Source organism: Triticum aestivum, chromosome 2D (genome assembly GCF_018294505.1).
Source record: "Triticum aestivum cultivar Chinese Spring chromosome 2D, IWGSC CS RefSeq v2.1, whole genome shotgun sequence".
NCBI lineage: Eukaryota > Viridiplantae > Streptophyta > Magnoliopsida > Poales > Poaceae > Triticum > Triticum aestivum.
The window spans coordinates 396,498,925-396,521,271 of record NC_057799.1 but is presented as its reverse complement, the minus strand read 5'-3'; the positions used below and the strand labels follow the sequence as shown (position 1 = coordinate 396,521,271).

The window sequence follows — 22,347 nt, the reverse complement described above, 5'->3', positions numbered from 1 at the left end:
TTAGATCTAGTTCTAGTTTTCTCTAATCCACAGAATAGAGAAGCCCCGTGAGGTTATCTTCTCCCTCCTCTAGTCCTCCGGCGACGTCAAGCTCTAGACGGTGAAGCGCCGCCGGATCATGAAGCCCGAACGTGTGCAATCCGTAGAGAGGCCGTGCTTTCGGTCTTTGGTTCGAGGGACTTCATCGATGATCTATACCAACTCTTCTTCCGCTACAACTTGAAGTTGGTAATGATCCGATCTAAACATCTAATGCATCTTCATAGTGATTTGGTATTCTTAATCACCGGGCATTTTTTTGTTCTCTACTATGTTTCTTAACACTACCGCCAGCGTTGCCACATGTTGGAACCGCTACGGGAGATGCTGGAACCAGCAAATGCATAGAGCTGTGATGGGCCACTCGCAGTGGCTTTTTGCTGCGATCGATTTGTATTTGCTAGGACCGGCATTTTTGTTGCTGGGACTAGGCAGTGATTTGTTTGCTGTGAGCTCCACTGGTGGATTTTTATGCGATCGGTGCCATTTTTAGCTGAAACTGATGAATGTTTTTGCTGGAATAGACAGTTTTGTGGTGCTAGGAATGAGAGACAATTCATTTGTTGTCACCGGCGCTAGTGGATTTTTGTGCGATTTGGCGTTGTTTTTGTTGGAACTGGTGAATGTTTTTGCTGAATTTTGCTACGATTGAGAAGGAAATTGTTACCGGTGACGAGGCGAGCGGCGATGGCAAGGCGGCGAGCGGCGACATTGAGGCAAGCGAGCGAGGGCAGCCGGTGAGTTCACTAGCATCTGGAGGAACGCGTGTTGCACGCAAGGGACATGCGCCATGGCTTCCCCGTTTTTTGAAACGAAGTGGTTGGGGAAAAGATAAGGTGTTGTAAAGAGCGGCTATAATCGGGCCAATCGGACAATGCGCAGTGCAACCGGTGAACCGGCGCCTAGCAGTGGCCCTTTTCTTTCCGTGTGTGTGTAGCATGCTCATTTTTATCATACGGCTTTGTGGTGTGAGCAGTCTAAATTCCCAATGTTGAATCTTTTTTTGTAGAATAGTCCCTAAGCTTTAGACTTTTAGTACTACATGCAACAACCATGAATAAATTACATTTTTATAAATAAACATGAACAAGAGGTCATTGTTTTTCTAACACAGTACAACAGTACATGCATGGATTCACGCACACTCACCTCTATGAAGCGCAGGCACACCTTACCACTATGAGCATCTCTGAAATATTAAGCCGACACAACATCTTCAGATTGACAAAGTCATCACAGACGCCTCGTAGTCAACGAGAACGTCTACTTCCACTGAACGAACATCGCCAAAAAAGGCTGAAATAAATCCAGAAGAATATGAGCACGAATGCCAAATCTAAAACTTACAGTTCACAAATCACAACAAGGGACAATTGTCGATTGTGCCCTACAGCCCTAGCAACATATCACTAACCAAAGTGTTCTTTTAAGGTACTCATTGCGCTGGATTACATCCAACTGAATCATCCTCTCCCCCTCTGCTTTTTTTGTTGCTTTTATCTCTCTCTCCTTTTGCCTTTTTGTTCTCTTTTATGTGGACATGGTAGAACCACCGATGATAACAAACCTTAAAATTCCCAATAAAGTAATAATTTTTAGGGCGTGCAAATATATCACTAAGTAACCCCCTTGGTGGCAAACCAGCAGCACTGAACTGATCAGGAGGTCAAAAATGTTGCTCTAGTTTTGTACATTCTGAAAAGTAAAGGTGAATGCTGTCTGTTGTACTAATAACCAGAGAATCATCATCTTCACACACACACCCAAAAAAAAAAGAAACAGAGCATTATCAGACAAATACCCCCAATAAGCACATCCCTTTGAAGTGAGCTATTTTGACGTGGTATGCCATCTCTTTTTTCAAGAGACCACAGCTTCTTTTGACAAAAGTAAACACTGTCGGCAAGTGCAGCGATGACTCTGCAATGCAAAATTGGAAGACTTTTTTCACCTTGTTCGTGCACAATGTTTTCTACCCCTTTCCTGGAGGAGTCAACTTCTTGCACCCCCCAAATGCGGTGGTTTTTGTCTCTGCTTTTGCTCGACATCTCAGTCAAACGGGAGTGCTCGTGCGTGCGGCTCCCAAAAAGCATGCGGCCCCCCTACCTAAGTGTGAGTTGCTTGCCGATTAGCCTTTGCCTTTTGCCACCGTCTGGAAAGGCGTTGCAGGGTAAATCACCGCCTGATCAGTGGTAATCACGAAGGCAAATGGAGAAACCATGCGGTAAATGTCTGATAGCAACACAACAGCTACTGCACTAGATGTGCAGATGAATTTATATTTTTACCTGTAACTCTTTACTTGAAAGCAAATGAGAAGTTGGAGCAAGATCAGCACCAACCAATGAGCATATACTGCAAGAAGGCGATTACGATGCTGCACTGAAACCCACAAGATGCTTATGTATAAGAGCATCTCTAGTGGATGGTGTAAATTTGGACGTGTATATCTCCATATACACGTTCATATACACCTTGCTAAAATATACACCTCTCAGTTTTTCAGTGGAACGTGTAAATTTGGACGTGTATATTCCAACGGCTATATTTTCAAACGGCTATATTTTCAACGGCTATATTTTCAACGGTCGTATTTCTCTATATAAACCACCCCTACCATCTTTCTTCTAGCACTTCTATCTGTGACTTCTCTTCTCACCTAGATTTCTCTATCGTCTCTCACGCAACACAATGAACACATCCACTTTGGACATGAGTTCTTCGTCATCTTCATCTGGCGACGATGAACTCATACTTGCAGCATTCGCCGAGCGCGAGGAGGAAGAGAGGATGAACGCTCGACGCCATGGCGGTTCCAAGCATGGACGTCAAACAATCAATCGAGGAAGAGATGCCGGATTTGTTCTTCTGTGGGACGACTACTTCAAAGAAGTTCCTCGCTATCCCGAACATTTGTTTCGACGAAGGTTCGTAATTACTACACTTCTCTGCTTTAGCCCTTTTTTCATTTCCCTGTCTCATTTACTTTTTATGCACAGATTTAGGATGTCCCGTAATTTGTTCAAACGCATAGCCGATGGTATACTTGAGCATGATTATGATGGTTATTTTACTCAAAAAAGAAGTGCTTCTGGAGCTCTTGGGTTACATCCTCTGCAAAAGATGACCGCGGCAATGCGGATGCTAACATATGGAATAGCAGCTGATGGTGCTGATGAGTACATCCGGTCCGCTGAGGCTACTAATTTAGAGTCTTGCAAGAAATTTGTGATCAAAGTTTGTGAAGTTTTTGGGGAAAGGTACCTGAGATCTCCAAATGAAGAAGACATTGCTAGGTTACTTGCAATAGGGGAGGAAAGAGGATTTCCTGGTATGTTAGGGAGCATAGATTGCATGCACTGGGGTTGGAAAAATTGCCCCAAAAAATGGCATGGCATGTTTAAAGGCCATGTCAGCGAGCCCACTATGATCTTGGAAGCAGTTGCTTCACAAGATCTTTGGATTTGGCATGCTTATTTTGGTTTACCAGGGTCTCTGAATGATATAAATGTTCTTCAACGTTCTCCTGTTTTTACAAAGCTAGCTGAAGGCCAAACTCCTCCAGTGAATTATAGCATCAATGGCCATCAGTACACAATGGGGTATTATCTTGCAGATGGTATCTATCCACGGTGGGCAACATTTGTGAAGAGCATACCAGCTCCAGATACCAGAAAACATAAAACTTTTGCCAAGAGGCAAGAGGGGGCTAGGAAAGATGTGGAACGAGCCTTTGGAGTTCTTCAATCCCGTTTTGCCATTGTTCGTGGACCTGCTAAAGGATGGAAACGTAAAGAAATCGGTGATGTCATGAAAGCTTGTGTCATAATGCACAATATGATAGTTGAAGAGGAGCGACAAACTGGTCGGCAAAGCTGCACTTTTGAGGCAATGGGAGAAAGAGTCACGGTCTCTCGTACTCATGCGGAACAACTGAGCTCTTTTATTCAGATGACTCACCGGATTAGAAATCAAGGTGAACATGATCAGCTTAAACTTGATCTAATTGACCATGTGTGGCAAAAGTTTGGAAACGAGTGATGTCCTAGTTATAAGTCTGTAATCCGTTTCTTTTCATCTAGTTTTAATTTATGCAATGAGTGATGTAATCCATGAATTTATAGCTATCAATAAAATATTTATGCAATGAGTGATGTTATCAAATAGTTCATACAGCAACTAGCGGAAGCAGTAAATAGTTCATATAGCTCACATATCAAATAGCTCACATTACTCTAGGCCTCGAGCAAGGATCTCATTCTGCTTAGCTTGGTAGAACTGCTTTTGCACATCAGTCATACCACTAGTGTCGATCAGCATGACCCTCTCATCTAATTCAAACTGTCTCCGTGCATCCTCCCTCTCGTTTCGTGCATCCTCCTTCTTTCTGAGTGCAATCTCCTCTTTTCGCAATTCAAATTGCTGTGCATAGCGAGCATTTCTTGCCGCTTCTTTGATCTCATCCTTCTCTTGCTTTGCTGCCCACACAGTTTCTAATGACAGCTTGCAAGCATTCTCATCAGCTTTACCTCTCTTGTCCTTCTTAACACCATCAGGTCTTTTCTCATGTTCAAGAGCATCAGTGTGTATCGAGGTTGCATCAGTGCGTACCGAGGATGCATCTGACGGATCATTGGTGGCTCTGCCTGGACTTTCATCAATGGTTTTCTTTTGTTTCTTAAGAGAAGTTTCAAGTTCTCTTGTCTGCCACTTTGGATACTTTGCAAACTCTATATAGCAATGCATCAATGTGAAAGGCCGTTTTTTTTTAACATCCATTTCCTTGAACAGAATGTGTGCATCGTTTGTCTGCACATATAAATATATTGTTAACAAATGCACAACACATATAGAATATTGCACATCACATATTGCACAGCACATATAGAAGTAGAATATTGCGCATACCTTTTCTGCTATAGTCCTTCCACTTTCTTCCTTATTTAAAATCTGCTGAAGGCAACCACAAAATTTGGAGGTCTCTCTGTTAATCAATGTGTAACGGCAATTGATTGCATTAGGATTACGCTCCGGCCATGACGATTCCTTGTGTGTGTTGTAGTACTCTGAAATTCTAGCCCAATAAGCATCTCGGTTTTGATCAGTCCCAACAATATCCAAACTTGTATTTGCCCATGCTGCTATGAGAACCTTGTCCTCATCACTACACCAATTTTTTCCTTTGTTGGATTTTCCTTTCTCTATTATTGCAGAATGTTACTGCGTTGATGGTGTTGCTTGATGCTGAGTTGATGGAGTTGCCTGCTCTCCAATTGGACTTTCTGGTTGTGTTTGCATATAACCAAAACCAAGGGTGTCCAAGAAGCTTTGGTCAGCATCCATCTACAAGCAACCAATGCACAGCTATTTTAGACCACAATCTGGCATCAAATTGACAAGCAAAAAATTATTGAACGAGATGCAAAATATTAAGTTGACTGAAGGACAGCCAAATCACTCATTCCTGTCGCCCAGCCGCCCCTGCATCTCCCCCCCTCCCCTCCACCCGGCCATCGCCCAGCCCCCGTCCCCGCGCCAGGGCGCGCGCCGGCACCGGCGCCGCCGCCAGATCGGGCTGCAGGGCGTGCGGCCGCCGCCCCTGCATCTCCCCACGGCGCCGCTCGTCCGGCCGCTGCCCTGCATCTCCCCCTCCCCACGGCGCCGCTCGTCCGGCCGCCGCCCCAGCAGACAGGCGCGACCGGCCGCCCCTGCATCCCCGGCCGCCGCCCCTGCATCTCCCCCTCCCCACCACCCGGCCGTCGCCCAGCCCCCGTCCCCGCGCCAGGGCGCGCGCCGGCACCGGCGCCGCCGCCAGATCGGGCTGCAGGGCGTGCGGCCGCCGCCCCTGCATCTCCCCACGGCGCCGCTCGTCCGGCCGCTGCCCCTGCATCTCCCCCCTCCCCACGGCGCCGCTCGTCCGGCCGCCGCCCCTGCATCTCCCCCTCCCCCCCACCGCTCCGCCGCCCCTGCATCTCCCCCCTCCTCCCCACCGCGCGCCCGGCCGCCGCCCCTGCATCTCCCCCCTCCCCCACCGCGCGCCCGGCCGCCGCCCCTGTATCTCCCCCCTCCCCCCCCCCCACCGCTCCGCCGCCCCTGCATCTCCCCCCTCCCCCCCCCCACCGCGCGCCCGCTCCGCCGCCCCTCTGCTCCCGCTTGCGAGAAAGGAAAAAATGGTTACCTTTGGCGGCGGCCGGAGAGGAGACGCGACGGCGACCTTGGGCGGCGGCCGGAGAGGGGCGACGGCGACCTTGGGGAGGCGGCCGGGAGCGGGAGCGGGAGGAACTGGAGCGGGAGCGAGCCCACGGGCGTGGTTCGGTCCTGTTTACTCCCACGCCAGGTACGCTCGTGGGAGCGACGTGTACAGCTACACGACCTGATACACGATCCACTGGGAGACATTTTTTGATTTTGATCGTGTATATTTAGCATCCACCTCCATATACACCATCCACTAGAGATGCTCTAAGAACACAGAGCTCGTGCCGAACAAAGACGGGTACTGTTCCCTGTGTTTTCCGCCGTAATCATCTGCAGTGGCACACACTATTGTTCAAGCCCGGGGAATGATTACCACTGACCGCATCCTGATGCTTGAGCTTCACTCAATCCTGGCGACGTACGCATTCCGGGGCCCGGGCACCGATCGAGCTCGGCTCTGGGTGCACGACACTGTTGGCCGCTCTCTCTCATGCCGGTTTGACCTGCCGTTCGCGGTGCTTCCATTATTACCACGACCGAGCCGAGGGACGGACGGAAGGAGAAGAAGGGATGGATGATCGGTCCACGGTAATCACTCGCGGTGCGCGCAGCCTGCGCATCTTCCATGACCTAACCTAGCACGTAGGGGTACTCCGTGGTAGCCTTTCCCACCTCCGACTCAGATGGATGCAGCTTCGCGCGAGAAGCGATCGAGCATGGACGGAGCACGTACTGGGTGTGGGTGTGGGTGGGAGTGGAACCGCGGGAGTGGAGGCCAGCGGTGCCCTGCCCTGGGAGCCCGTGTCTGGCTTCCACTTGTCGAGGGGATGGTGACTTGGTGAGGCCCCGGGGCATGCGTGGGCCGAAAATGACACGACTTTTGTGTGGAGTTTGATCCATCGGTCGTCGCCTCCATTCGGTTTATAAAAAAAAAAACTGTCGGAAAGCCGCAATCCCTGGCGGTGTGGGTTAGATAATTCTCTGCTGCAGCTGACACGATTCCAACGTGTTGCTTCATCGACATACAGGTTTATTGCATTGTGCTAGGATGGTGGTTTGATTTTCAGGTTAGCCAATCTGAAGCCGGAACGATCCCGCTTCAACAGAGGAAATATTGTTGAAGCAGATTAAAGCTCAATACAAAGTCTCCATCCAAGAGTTGTGAAGAATTCAATGATGACCGTCTCCATCTACCTACTCGGAGACATCATGCTCCGACGAAATAGAGTCCACATATAACTGATATGATACTGGAATATGTGATTTAGTGGAAAACTCATATGCACGTGTGAAATGATAAACGGTAAAACATGATTCCTAGTCTTGTGTCTAGGGCTAGTTCAAGTGTTGTAAGTGATCACGTTTTCCGGATCTAGAGATATCGTTAAGTGTAACAATAGTCCCAAAACAACTTTGAAAATATGACGTTGTGAGAATGATCATATTAAATTGACCTAACTTGTTTGTTATATTTTGAGATACTACCATAAGTCAATCGTTATAATACAGATAGTTAATGTATGCTTTAGTTCCTTAGACCATGAGAGTACCTCGGTCAATTCTTACCGTACAACTGACTTTGGGGTTGCTCAAACGTAATAACACGGAGATCATAAGGACAACTTACATGTTCATCGAAAAGTTAGATAGCTCAAGAGTGAGATTTGCTCCTCCAATGATGGAAAGATATTTTTAGGGCCCTCTCGGTGTGACGACATCCATCTTCGTTTGGCCAGACACAGGTGACTAGGTCACAGGGATGCCGAAACATTTCAATGAGAAAGAAGAACAAAACCGGTAACGAGAAGACCGACATAGTGAGCATGAGAATGACTCGAGAGGATTCTGATATATCTCACATCGGGTTTTGTAAAGTATAGCGAAGCAAAAGAAATAATACATGATAACCAAAGGTTCACTCGTTTGTCATTTGTGTATTCCCAGGGATCAATATGGATGTTCACGGTTCCGCTACTAATCATTGTACGAAAGGTTTTTTGTTAATGTCTATGTTTTATCGAACCTACAGGGTCACAAGCTTAAGCGAATCATGATCTGTTGAGTGTTATTGGCATAAGAGTTATGAGAAAATATTTATGAAATAATTTCATTAGTATTAGAAATAGTTTCGAGATAAACTGAAAGCGTTTCAGAGTTACGGGAAGAGTTTCGGAGTTTACTGGGTAATACCAGGAATTAATATATAGGTGAAAAATATTTCCGGAGATATTAAATTAGCAATAGAAGGCTATAATATTGATTATGAGGCTTTTATATTTAATTAAATATCAACAGGTCAAGAGAATACTAAAAAGGCCAAGTAGTGGGGAGTAATTGGGCCCTAGGGCCCAACAACAATATATGGCGCCCCTAGCTTGTATGACAAGCTAGGGGTGACCGAATTGGAAGTGGAGGGGGGACGCCTCCACCCATGGGGCCAGCGCAAGGGGGAGGAGTCACTCCTCCCCTTGTGGCGCCCCCTTCCCCCCAACCTATATATACTAGAGGATTTTGGCCCTTGGAGATACAAAAGTTTTGGAGCATATTCTAGTTCTCTGGTTCTAGTTCTAGTTTGGAGTTTAGTTCTCTTCTTCTCCCTCTAATTCTTTGGCAACAATTAGCTCTGGAAGGCGAAGCGATGCCAGATCATGAAGCCCGAACGCTTGCAATTTGTAGAGAGGCCATGCTTTTGGTCTTTAGTTCCAGGGATCGTTCGTAAATGATTCGAGGGACTTCAAGTACAATCTACACCAACTCTTCTTCCGCTGCAACTCGGAGTTGGTAATGATCTGATCTAAACCGTTTATGCATCATCATAGTGTTCCTGGTTTGATCATAAGATAGAACTTTTTTGTTTTCTACTATGTTCCCCAATAGTCTTTGCCTTCTTATTTTTCTTGCTCGAATTGGGATTTGATGTTGTCCCAACTTCAAATGAAGGACTAGTTGGATCCCCTAATTCGTATCGCATTTGGGTCGGCTCTTGATTATCATTGATCATGTCCGACAGATCAACTCCTAAATGATCAAGCATTCATCAAGTCGGGATCTGCGTAGGCGGAAAGCTCTCCAAAATTCCACAACATGCCATCAGATCCTCCTCTGTCCCAACCTGGTCCACCAGCGCGATCCTTTTCGGCGACTAGATGGATGGGATGCGGGGTCCTGGGCGTGGTTGGGGCAGCAGCGGCTCATCCATGTTCACATCCACTCCCTGTGACGCCAACGCTTCCCTCTCTTGCTGCGTTTGTCGCCGCTCCCTCCAGGCGATGTTCTCCGGCTTGAAGGATGAAGCCGAGGATGGGACGTCGATGGATGAGGCGGACGCAGCCTGTGTCGCGACGGTCGGGATGGGTTGGACGACATCTAGTGCGGCAGATCAGGACCGGCAGCAAGGATGGGAAGCAAGGGTGGCGAACGGCGAGGGCTCGTATGCGGGAAAGGTAGGAGGGAGGCGGTAGGGTTTAGTGGATTTGGTGCAATTTGTGGTGGGATAGCCCTGTCGGGTCCAACGTGGCGGACGCGCCCGGGCCTCCCCATATCCGCCCCATATTTGGGCTGGATATGAGGGGTGCCTGTCAGCCCGGGCGTTTGAGGCCCGTTTGAGGCGCACGTCTGGTTTTTTTTATCGGTCACTGACCGGGCCGTCCGCCCGGACATTTGAGTCGGGTTTGGGGCGCCCGGGTGTGGATGCTCTAAGGTGGGTCCTTTTCCTATACATGGTGACATGGTGACTTGGTATAGTTGTGTGTTAACAAAATCAGAGTTAGGTTGGATCAACTATTTTGGTATATAGAATTAGAATATATCATAGGAGTTCACTAAAGTACTGACAATTTATATGTTGATCCTTTTAACTTGAATTCAATGATACTTGTTCCAAACAATGTACATGCAACTATCGTATAAATTGTAATGCAAAAGTGAATATATATATATATATATATATATATATATATATATATATATATATATATATAAGTATTACGTAACTTGAAGTTAAAACAAATGAGATATAATTTACTTATTAACATTTGGGATAGGTTATAGAATTATTTTATAATAGAATGTGACCTGTCGTCCATGTGGCGTCTGAGTCAGCTGCCACGTTAACCAAACATGTGGCCTGAATATTTTTTGATAAAAAGGGTAAGTCATATTGATACAACAAAAGTACAGGGTTAAGTGGATAAATTTTACACTTAAAATCATGTAAGATCATCTACAGTCGAACGCCCCAAAACCCGCCAATGACCAATCACAAAATTTTGATTCAGACGGGTGCCTCAGACGAGCCTCAAACGCCTGGGCTGACCGGCACCTCTCAAATCTAGCCCAAATATGGGGCGGATATGGGGGAGCCCAGGTGCGCCTGCCACGTCGGACCCGATAGCTCGATCCCACCACAAATTGCACCAAATCCATCAAATCGACCTACCGGATCCATTTGTTCCCTCCTCTCTTCTTCCTACTCCACCAGGTCCATCTCACTGCCGCGTGTCCCGCAGCCATTCCTAGCCTCTGCGTTGGCACCTCCGACAGAGCAGTCGTCTCTCCCATCCTCGCCACCGCGGACGTCTTCGCCGGCCCGGACCCCACCGCAGTACGTCCAGCAACTCTCTGACTCCGACTTGCGCTCTTTATGTTTGATACATTGTCTGACCAGATTTTTTTGTGATTTTTGAGGGAAAACGATGAACTCTGATGCTTCATCCGATGAGGAGTATGAACAGACGGAGCTTGATCAAATGATTCAAGAAGAGTTCTTCGATTCCTCGAATTCGGATGAAGAAGTGGACATGCTCATGTGGTGCATATCCTCAACTTCAAGGGATCAATCAAAGGAGAAGAGTCATCAATTGGGATAGGGTGACGGGAGCACGCCTATTGCAGAAGGAGTACTTTGCTCCGAACCCAACTTTCCCGAATGATCCATGGTTTTGTTGCCGTTTCCACATGCGGAAACCATTGTTCTTGCGCATTGTGGAGGGATTGGAGGCACATGATGACTACTTCAAGCTCACGAGGGATTGCTGCGGCCAACTTTCTTTATCTACTAAGTAGAAGTGCACGGCTACTCTGAGGATGCTTGCACTTGGTACTGGCCCAGATGTCATTGGTGAGATGGCCAGGATGGGGAGAACACATGACTGAAGACTACTGTCAAGTTTGCCCGCGCCATGGTGCAGGTGTTTAGAGTAGAGTATCTGAGAGAACCAAATGCGTAGGACACAGAAAGGTTGTTGGCTATGGGAGAGGCCAGAGGGTTTCCAAGAATGCTCGGATCAATTGATTGCATGTATTGGCAATGGAAGAACTGTCCCAAAGGTTTTGGAATGCTGGGATTTCACAATGACATCAACGTGCTTCAACGATCTCCGGTGTTCAAGACGCTTTGCAATGGGGAATCGCCGTTGTGCAACTAAACCGTCAATGGCCGTGAGTACAACATGGGGTACTATCTTGCAGACGGCATCTATCCTCAGTGGGTGGCGTTTGCGAAGACCATCAATACTGCAGGATGCTGCTAACGCGACACTACGATCATAGACCGTTTGACAAAACTGTGTGCGATGCATTAATCGTAAACGATGGTGTAAAAAACCGTCAAAAAAGGTGGAAAACATTTGCGATGGCGGAGCCATCAAACACGGTTCAGATTTTAGTTGCGTGTGCGATGCAGGGCACACGGTTAATCCATTCGAACTGTTTGCGATGAGGCAGAACAATAGAAAACTTTGAGTGTACAAAAAACTTTGAAAAGGTTTGAAAATGCAAACTAGTTAATACAGTTAGTTCGTGTGCGATTCTGTGTGTACAAAAAACTTTGAAAAATGCAAACTAGTTGTTTGCGGTGGCTAGGAGTATCGCACACGATGCGTCTGCGAGTACTCGTGTGCGATGATTAGTAACTTACACATACGTTTCCTTATGTTAACACGTGTGTGAATTTGCAATATGAACATTTAATATGCAAATCCCTTCTGGACATCGGGCACACGCTTAAACTCAATGAATTGTGTACGATACTAATAATTTCCATGAAAATTTAAGAACTTGGCTAACAGCATTTGAGTAACATATATATAGTGGTTACACTATTCGACAAAAGAAGGACCTTCGTAACACAGTTTTGACAACCATATGGTCCATATCTACATACTTAACATAGTAACAACTATCACATTTTAAGAGGCTGAGGGCCAACAACCATACGGTCCATATCTACATACTTAACATAGTAACAGCTAGCACATTTTAAGAGGCTGAGGGCCAACAACCACAACTATCCGCTGGAAGCAGCTTGATCACGGCGGCTCGGCATCTCGTCAATGAAAATGAAGAGCCCTTATGTGCCTTGGTAGAGTATGAGTAGAACAGTGTCTCCAATTTTCCAATATGGATGCATTGCCGCGACAAGCGAAAACTTGTTAATGCACATAATTCAAGTTCAAACAATCGGTGCATGAAAGGGTGCACAAGAACGGCCTGGAAAACCATGCTCGTGCCATTTAGTAAATTCTCATGCCTTTTACAAGGAATGGACAGATATTTTGATGAAATGTGTGGCAATAGTCAATCACAAACGTTTGTTTATTGGATTTTCAACTATAGAAAAAATGAAATAAATGCTTGAAAAACATGATGTCTGGCATGGTGCCATGGTATGATCACCTCACCATGCCATGGTAAAAATTTGATAAGGTTTGACTTATGTCGTCATGCACGCCCTTCATAAATCGAACCATCACCGAGGAAGTTCCATGCTTTCGAGAGGGAAATCACCAAGATTGAAGGGGAATCCAAATTTTCTTCGTTGTTTGCCCTGGAGTTTTTTTCTATGACGAACATACACCCTGCAAATCACCGTGTTCAAATTTGGCATTTTCCCGGGATCATTTACCATATTTAGGGGATATTGGGCATTTAGCGCATATAAATCCAATCTAGCTACAGCTGCACGGGTGTGATGTGAGGGATGTGGATTGCCGTTCGATCGTGGCGCATCCTATGGTGCACATGCGCGATCCGCATGGCTGGGGTTCCGGCAAATCATAACGCAACACACAATAGGCTCAGCACACAAAGTTTCCGAAAGCGAAAGAGATGAACCATGTGCGATAATGAACGAGCAAAATTTTAAGGGAAGCCAAATTTCCTTTGTCGTTTGTTGTTGAGATCTTAAAAACCACCGCACTGTACGGCTGTCCGGCCCCTCCGTCCCAGAGCTCTCTCCAAGCGTCATTCATGGCACCGCGGCGCACAGTAACTGGTAAGGAAGCGATGGCATCCCGCCGCGCCGCGTTCCTCGCCGCCCGTGACTGCACACACGGTAAGGAAGCGATGGCATCTAGCCGCGCCGAGTTCATCGCCGCCGCCGGCCACACAGTTATGTGGGCAGACTTTGAGGCTGCCATGGCCGAATGGGCGGTGGATCTAGAGGCGGCCAAAGCCGCACAAAAGGAGCGGAAAAGACAGAAAGCAGTCAAGAAAAGAGAGTCTCGCTCCCACAAGAAAGAAGAGGCCGCACGCCATGGTGAGGAGGGCTTGGCGGAGATCGAAGCATGGTGGGCTGCCGCCTACAAGGCTGGGAAGGAGAACACCAGCGTCTGGCCAGTATGCCCCGATGGCAGCATGTGAGAAGTAGTTTAAATTTGTAGTATTAGAGCAAATTAACAGTAGTACTTTAAGTTTGTAGTATTAACGTACAATGTCGGTTAGAGCATCCTTTGAGGGCTTTGAGAGTTGATTAGCATGTGTGCCCGTGTGAGTTTTTTTGCGTTAATCATTAGAAGATCACAAAACACACGGTTTCTATGGCGTACCCGTGTGCGTTTTTGTGCGTTAATGATCCATAAGTCAGTTACCTGTGCGATGTTTCCTAATAAACCAGGCGTACCATTGACCGAAAAAATCAACTAAACGTGTACATTTTTTTGGAGACGGGATCTGCCAATTTTCTGTTTTCTCGCACACGAGTACTTTACGCGCTTCGTCTGCGCTGTGTGTTTCCCCCGCCCAAGTTTTAAGTTTCATAGCAAAATTTTCATTAGGCCCATGATTTCAGAATTTATTCCTCCAACCACATCCCCACCCATCAAATTTCCTCAGTATCTCCCCCCCAGCGCGCCTCCCCCTACCGGCGGCTCAAACCGCCGCTGCCGCAACCATAGCTTCAACCACATCTATGTTCTGCTCGGATCCAGTCAGGTAACCCACCGATCTCTATCACGGTCCCAGCCTAACTGCTTAAATGGAGCCTGTGCCTGTGAAACATCCTCATGCCTCCAAATCCCCACCGCCCCTACCTCCAGAGCATCACCGCGCAAGCCCGACCACATATCACGTGGAGGTCGAGGAGCTGATGGCGGTCCATGGCGCGATGGCCGATGTGCGTGTTGACCTGGAGGAACACCTCGCCTCTGCCGCCGCTGACATGGTGCAGGCTTTGGCCCAGATGAAGTGCCCCAGCGACTACCCCCTAGGACTTAACAGGTATGATCTGACCAGCTAAATCTTACCAATACCACTTGCAATGGCTATGTTTTGGACGGTTGATGTATTAAGCATGTATGTGCCTTGTTTATTTCAGTACTGCACACTGTGTGATGTTCAATATTAACTGTACAACTCAATTTCACCAATATCAGCAACAAACTTATAATACATGACTCAGGATATCACTAGAGATGCCACACTTTTGCTATTTTTGGTGGATGCTAACCCTGTTGTACTTAACATGCATGTCCATGTACTTACGCAGGGTCATAACGGCCAATGTTGTTGTTTGCCGTCGAGGTTAGCTGCATCCACTAGTAGAAAACGAAGCTTTATCACCGGTTCGTAAGGGCCTTTAGTGCCGGTTCTGCAACCGGCACTAAAGAGTGGAGACTAAAGGCCCCCCCATTTAGTACCGGTTCGGCACGAACCGCCACTAAAGGCCCACCACGTGGCGTGAGCTCGCACTGTGGTATGGGGACCTTTAGTACCGGTTGGTGTTACTAACCGGTACTAATGGTTTTTTTTTGAATTTTTTCTGAAAATTTTGGAAAAAAAATTTGAATTTTTTTTCGATTTTCAATTTTCTGAATTATTTGATGATTTAGTCTCTAATCACCCATCTTAACTACTCAAGTGTGGATCACTCATTCCAAATCTTCTAACTTCCCGGCCGGTCGCCCAGATGAAGTGCCCCAGCGACTACCCCTAGGACTTAACAGGTATGATCTGACCAGCTAAATCTTACCAATACCACTTGCAATGGCTATGTTTTGGACGGTTGATGTATTAAGCATGTCTGTGCCTTGTTTATTTCAGTACTGCACACTGTGTGATGTTCAATATTAACTGTACAGCTCAATTTCACCAATATCAGCAACAAACTTATAATACATGACTCAGGATATCACTAGAGATGCCACACTTTTGCTATTTTTGGTGGATGCTAACCCTGTTGTACTTAACATGCATGTCCATGTACTTACGCAGGGTCATAACGGCCAATGTTGTTGTTTGCCGTCGAGGTTAGCTGCATCCACTAGTAGAAAACGAAGCTTTATCACCGGTTCGTAAGGGCCTTTAGTGCCGGTTCTGCAACCGGCACTAAAGAGTGGAGACTAAAGGCCCCCCCATTTAGTACCGGTTCGGCACGAACCGCCACTAAAGGCCCACCACGTGGCGTGAGCTCGCACTGTGGTATGGGGACCTTTAGTACCGGTTGGTGTTACTAACCGGTACTAATGGTTTTTTTTGAATTTTTTCTGAAAATTTTGGAAAAAAAATTTGAATTTTTTTTCGATTTTCAATTTTCTGAATTATTTGATGATTTAGTCTCTAATCACCCATCTTAACTACTCAAGTGTGGATCACTCATTCCAAATCTTCTAACTTCCCGGCCGGTCGCCCAGATGAAGTGCCCCAGCGACTACCCCCTAGGACTTAACAGGTATGATCTGACCAGCTAAATCTTACCAATACCACTTGCAATGGCTATGTTTTGGACGGTTGATGTATTAAGCATGTCTGTGCCTTGTTTATTTCAGTACTGCACACTGTGTGATGTTCAATATTAACTGTACAGCTCAATTTCACCAATATCAGCAACAAACTTATAATACATGACTCAGGATATCACTAGAGATGCCACACTTTTGCTATTTTTGGTGGATGCTAACCCTGTTGTACTTAACATGCATGTCCATGTACTTACGCAGGGTCATAACGGCCAATGTTGTTGTTTGCCGTCGAGGTTAGCTGCATCCACTAGTAGAAAACGAAGCTTTATCACCGGTTCGTAAGGGCCTTTAGTGCCGGTTCTGCAACCGGCACTAAAGAGTGGAGACTAAAGGCCCCCCCCTTTAGTACCGGTTCGGCACGAACCGCCACTAAAGGCCCACCACGTGGCGTGAGCTCGCGCTGTGGTATGGGGGACCTTTAGTACCGGTTGGTGTTACAACCGGTACTAAGGTTTTTTTTTGAATTTTTTCTGAAAATTTTGGAAAAAAATTTGAATTTTTTTTCGATTTTCAATTTTCTGAATTATTTGATGATTTAGTCTCTAATCACCCATCTTAACTACTCAAGTGTGGATCACTCATTCCAAATCTTCTAACTTCCCGGCCGGTCACCCATCCTCTCACTCCCCTAGCCTCAGCACGCTTAACTTCGGAGTTCTATTCCCTCTACTTTCCAAGTCTGCACTTGTTGTTTTCCTGACAAATGTAAGCTGACAATCCTATTAACCCTCAGCAGTTTAGCTTGAGCATTAGGTCACACGTTTCACCGTTTGAGTTTGAAACTATTATTCTAAAAAACAGTAATTATTTAGTAACACTAATATTTTTTGAATAACTTTGACCACAGTTTGACCATAGTTTGACCAGATTTGACCAAAATTCAAAAAATTGAAATAATTATTTAGTAACACTAATATTCTTGAATAATTATGTAGTAACATTAATACTTCTTGAATAAGTAGTTTGACCATAGTTTGACCAGATTTAACCAAAAAAACTGAAATTTGAGCATATCTTTTTTTCCTTTTGGAATTTGAGGATTCTAAAAAATTACAAACAGGCCGTAGGCCGTCAAAATTGTATGCAGATTTTTGTGCTGAATTTTTTGATATATTATACATTTTTTTCTGACATCGTATGCAAAAGTTATAGCCGTTTTACATTTTCCCTACACTTTTTGCAAAACATGTCCAAATTGAAGTTTTCAAATTTTCCTAACTAGTAGATGTAGTAATATAACTACCTCTCGAAGGATTTTATTTTTTGAAGTTTTTATCATTTTCTTTTGATTTTTTCAAAACTGAAATGGTGATACACAGGGGGGTAGAGTTTGAAAATTGCCCTATATTCCCGGTTTGTGTCTCCAACCGGGACAATAGGTCAGACCCCTTTAGTCCCGGTTCATGGCACGAACCGGTACTAAAGGTTAGCCCTTTAGTACCGGTTTGTGCCACGAACCGGTACTAAAGGTGATCGTGGGGCCCCGGCCTGACGCCAGCCTGCCACCACCCCTTTAGTACCGGTTCGTGGCACGAATCGGTACTAAAGGTTCAACACGAACCGGCATTAATGCATAGCCGTTCGAACCGGCACTAATGGTACCATTAGTACCGGGCCAAAATCAAACCGGGACTAATGTGTCTCACATTAGGTCCTTTTTCTACTAGTGATCCCATGTCTTACAGTATTTCACATCATTTGTGCAATTGCAGTTTAACTTCTACCATTTACTGGTTGCCTGTAGGTACACATGTCAGTGGCACTGATCCATGCTTCGACCCGGAGGAACAGCTCGCCTCCACCCCCGCTGACTTTGGGCGGGCTCTTGAAGTAAATATGCCCTAGAGGCAATAATAAAGTTGTTATTTATATTTCCTTATATCATGATAAATATCCATTATTCATGCTAGGATTGTATTAACCGGAAACTTGATACATGTGTGGATACATAGACAAAACAGTGTCCCTAGTAAAGCCTGTACTAGGCTAGCTCGTTAATCAAAGATGGTTAAGTTTCCTAACCATAGACATGTGTTGTCATTTGATGAACGAGATCACATCATTAGGAGAATGATGTGATGGACAAGACCCATCACTACAGGAAACAGCTACTTTGCCGTCTGCCACGACGGACGTCAAAGGCTCGAAAGGCGGACGGCAAAGACCTTTGCCGTCAGCCGCGGACGGCAAAAGGCTCCGGCAAAGAAGGCTACGGTAAACAGCTGCTTTGCCGTCTGCTTCCTGGCGGCGGACGGCAAAGGCTCTTTGCCGTCTGCGGCGGACGGCAAAGAGGGCGGACGGCAATAATTGCGCTGTCAGTCCGTTAAGTGGCTAACGGCAGACCTTTGCCGTCCGCCGCTGACGGCAAAATTTCTCTGGTCTTTGCCGTCCGCCGTATGATGTCATCTACACGTCACTAGATGGCAGGTTCTTTGCCGTCTGCCACTGATGGCAAAGTGCAGGTTCTTTGCCGTCTGCCACGGATGGCAAAGTCTTTGCCGTCTGCCACTGTAGGCAAACTGACCAAATGGGTCAGCTCCCAGGAAGCACAGTTGGCTGCCACGTGGCTTCTTTGCCGTCCGCGGCAGACGGCAAAGAGGCCGTTGCCGTCTGTGGCAGACGGCAAAGAGCCTGCATATTGGGTTTTTTTGCTGTTTTTTATTAAATCCCACAATTTGCACAGAAAATATATATGACATATAGATATATTTCACAGGCATTCATAAGCAAGTCCATAAGCAAGTTCATGTATTTCACAGGCATTCATAAGGAAGTCCATAAGCAAGTTCCATCCGTACATATTACATAAGCAAGTTCCATCCATCATTTCATACATAAACAAGTTCCATCCATCATTTCATACATAAACAAGTTCCATCCATACATAAACAAGCACTCCATAGCTAAGGTGACTAGAATGAGAAGACAAGAATGAGAAGACAAGAACAAGAAGAGTAGAACAAGCACTCCATCCAGCACATAATGAAATCTGCAAAATGGCAAAATAAGAAAGTTAGAAATGGATCGTTTTTTAGCTCACTTAGGTGAAATGGATCGTTTTTGAGGTAACTAAGGTGAAATGGATCGTTTTTTAGCTCACTTAGGTCAAATGGATCGTTTTTGAGCTAACTTAGTTGAAATGGATCGTTTTTGAGCTAACTTTGTTGAAATGGATCATTTTTGAGCTAATTTAGTTGAAATGGATCGTTTTTGAGCTAACTTAGGTGAAATGGATCATTTATGAGCTAATTTAGTTGAAATGGATCTTTTTGAGCTAACTTAGGTGAAATGGATCATTTAAGAGCTAATTTAGGTGAAATGGATCGTTTTTTAGCTCACTTAGGTCAAATGGATCGTTTATGAGCTAAATTAGTTGAAATGGATCGTTTATGAGATAACCTAGGTAAGATGGGTCATTTTGGAGTTAACCTAGGTGAAATGGGCCATTTTAAAGCTAACGTAGGTAAAATGGATCATTTAGGAGCTAATCTAGGTAAAATGGGTCATTTTTGAGCTAACTTGGATGAACTGCATCATTTATAAGCTAACCTAGGTAAAATGGGTCATTTTGGAGGAAAATAAGCTAACTCTAGGTCATTATGGTAAGCATATTGGAGGAAATAAAGCTAAGTCTAGGTCTTTATGCATTTGTTAAGCAAAACACTAGAGAAACTTACCGTGATCAGGGAGGTGTAGGAGCGGGGTGGCTAGTGCCGCTACCTGGAGAAGGATCGTGCGATGCGTTTCTGGAGTTAAGCTGCACCAAAGATCATTTCCAATGTCTCGTTAGCATTACGACACTCAAATGTTAAGACTACCAAGTAATGTCCATTCAAACTAAACTCACCGTGCTCCCAGGAGCAATCACTGGCATCGGCGGAGCGGGCTGACCGGACTTCTCGCACACAGACTGCACATTTGGTTTTCAGAACAGAGTCATACTAGTTAGTAATGAGACTCAAATGTTAAGACTAGCAAGTAATCTGCAGAAGAAACTTACCACAAGGAGCTCGTACATGGCCCTTGCCTGCATGTCATTCCGTGCCCTCTCCTCCTCCATCATCTTTCTCGTCCTCTCCTCCATCTCCCGCTGCCTCTCCGCCGCCTCCGCCAGAAGTTTCTCCGTTCTATCTCTCTCAGTCTGTATAGCAGCCTGCAACACCACTCACATGACCATTTGTAATCATTGATGGAAGCGCACACAATGTAATGGAGAAAGATAACTGAGTACGTATCACTAACCTTGATGGCGAGTTGCACTGGCCGTTCACGAGGCCTTATCTCAGGAGCGGAGCTCGACTGGCGCGCCTTGATCTCCGGGAGAGTGCTAGGACAACGGATAAGTCCATCTCCAATGGCTATGGAGCCATGGGACCTCCCGCCACCAGATATCATCACCAGCTCTGGATCAATGGGACCCTGGCTCGGGTTAAAGTCCTCCCCTTTCCTCGCCTTCCCCTCATCTCTATATCTCACGAGCTTGTTGTGGGAGGAGATGTTGGTGAAGTTGTTTGCATCATCGAGGTCAGACTGAGAGAAAGCCTTGACTTTCTTGAAAGAGCCAGTGTGGGCCATGGCATACAGGTCGTACACCTCTGGCACCTTATCCGCCTTATTGTAGCGTGCCTGAAAGAGAGAAACAATGAAAATTAGTAATTAAAGGGCTCAAGCTAGCATGATGAATGAATTGCATGAATCATGAAGCAAACCACATACCCAGTTGCGCCCGAACTGATATAAGTTGGAGCTGCCTTGATGGTGTGGCACACCTTCCATTTGGGCACGTTTGTCCTTGGCCTGGTTGTGGAGGGCTAGCCATTCTTGTGAGCACCACTCATCGACCAACACCTCCCAACAATCCATCCGATCCGCACACCATCTCGGAGGCGCCTAAGTTAGCAAATAGAAACTTGAGCGCTACGGCTAAGAATTACTAAATGAAGGAACTTAAGTAGAAGGCCTTAAGAATTACCTTCATGTACTGCTCCTTACTCAGGAACTTATCGCGGCACGCCGGCTTGGTCTTCTTGATACCACGCAAGGCGTAGTAGTCTCGAACAGCCTGCACCCGAGCCTCGTGCCGTAAGTTCTGGAGTAGGCGCTTGCAGACGTTCTGGATAACATTTGCGCTGTCCTCCTCGTATCCCTCCTCACACCTGTAGAATGTCTGCAATCAAATGAGACAATATTGATTAGTACAATTAATAACTAGCTAGTTGAAGATTTTGAAATGTGTAAAGGAGAAATTACCCAGAACGTCCTGATCACCATGTCTGCCCTCGTGTCGCACACGACACCGTCGATAATGACATCCGGCGGGGCCGGGGCAGCCACGTAGTGCTCCCAGCTCAACCCAAGCTCTGGAAGCCGACCCTCACCAGGCAACGTGACAAACCCCGGGAAGTTTTGCCGGCAAAGAACTCCAAGGACGGAGTTGGGCCGGCGGACACTATGATGGTGGTCCCAACCCCTGCAGCATGACAAGGCCAACGCATTAGTTATTTGAAGAAACGTGAATGCAGAAGGTACAAAAATATTAAATGCACTTACGTACCTCTCCCCATCAGGGAAGATCAACCACCTCTGCTCGCGGGTCGCCGGCACGGACGGGAGCCGTGTAGCACCACGCTGGTAGACGGTGCCACCCTCCTCCTCAAGATCAGTCGGCTCCCCGCCATCATCAGCATGGCCACTCGGCTCCTCGGGCTGATCCGGCCAGGTACCCCATCCGGACGTGTGCTCCTCCGGGTCTCGTGGGCCGAACTCTCGTGGGCCGAAGGCCAGTCCACCCGAGGCTCGTGGGCCCAAGACCCGGGGCCGTGGACCGGAGTCCGTGTAGCCTCCTCCTCGGACGAGTCCACCCTAGCAGTCACGTGCTCGGGTGAAACAGCTGGGGGTGGCGGCGAGGAAGGCGCCGTAGCAGTCACCCTACCTCCTCTCCCGCGACCACGTGCCCCACCTCCTCTCTTCCTACCTCGTCCCCTGCTGGGCACCGCGGTCGACGAAGAAGGGCCCGGCGGTGTGGACATACTGTCCAGCAACGCTCGGCGGAGAGGTACGTCTGGAATCGAAGACCTCAGACCACGCGCCGACG

The 22,347-nt window shown here is 46.6% G+C and overlaps 2 protein-coding genes across 2 annotated transcripts; one reads left to right on the top strand and one right to left on the bottom strand.

Annotated features, from left to right (window-relative positions):
• The first annotated feature begins 2,508 nt into the window (after positions 1–2,508).
• Positions 2,509–4,148, top strand: LOC123049410 (uncharacterized). Its single transcript, XM_044472331.1, has 2 exons — positions 2,509–2,966; positions 3,039–4,148. The coding sequence occupies exons 1-2, from the start codon at positions 2,731–2,733 to the stop codon at positions 4,078–4,080; spliced, it is 1,278 nt and encodes a 425-aa protein (XP_044328266.1). The 5' UTR covers positions 2,509–2,730; the 3' UTR covers positions 4,081–4,148.
• A 93-nt stretch (positions 4,149–4,241) lies between these two features.
• LOC123055805 (glutathione S-transferase T3-like) lies at positions 4,242–5,929 on the bottom strand. Its single transcript, XM_044479655.1, has 4 exons — positions 5,546–5,929; positions 5,302–5,382; positions 4,948–5,256; positions 4,242–4,848 (listed from the first exon to the last, which is right to left on the bottom strand). Exons 1-4 carry the CDS (start codon positions 5,927–5,929, stop codon positions 4,270–4,272), a joined length of 1,353 nt encoding a protein of 450 aa, XP_044335590.1. The 3' UTR covers positions 4,242–4,269.
• Positions 5,930–22,347: the final 16,418 nt, after the last annotated feature.

Bases quoted from the DNA above. Each gene is read 5' to 3' on its own strand.
- LOC123049410 (XM_044472331.1), top strand. From the start codon at position 2,731: ATGAACACATCCACTTTGGACATGAGTTCTTCGTCATCTTCATCTGGC. The intron at 2,967-3,038 runs GTTCGTAATTAC...TTTTATGCACAG, and splicing joins GAACATTTGTTTCGACGAAG to ATTTAGGATGTCCCGTAATT.
- LOC123055805 (XM_044479655.1), bottom strand. From the start codon at position 5,929: ATGCAGGGGCAGCGGCCGGACGAGCGGCGCCGTGGGGAGATGCAGGGG. The intron at 5,383-5,545 runs GTGGAGGGGAGG...GGTTGCTTGTAG, and splicing joins GGGGGCTGGGCGATGGCCGG to ATGGATGCTGACCAAAGCTT. The intron at 5,257-5,301 runs GCAACTCCATCA...TCAACGCAGTAA, and splicing joins AAAGTCCAATTGGAGAGCAG to CATTCTGCAATAATAGAGAA.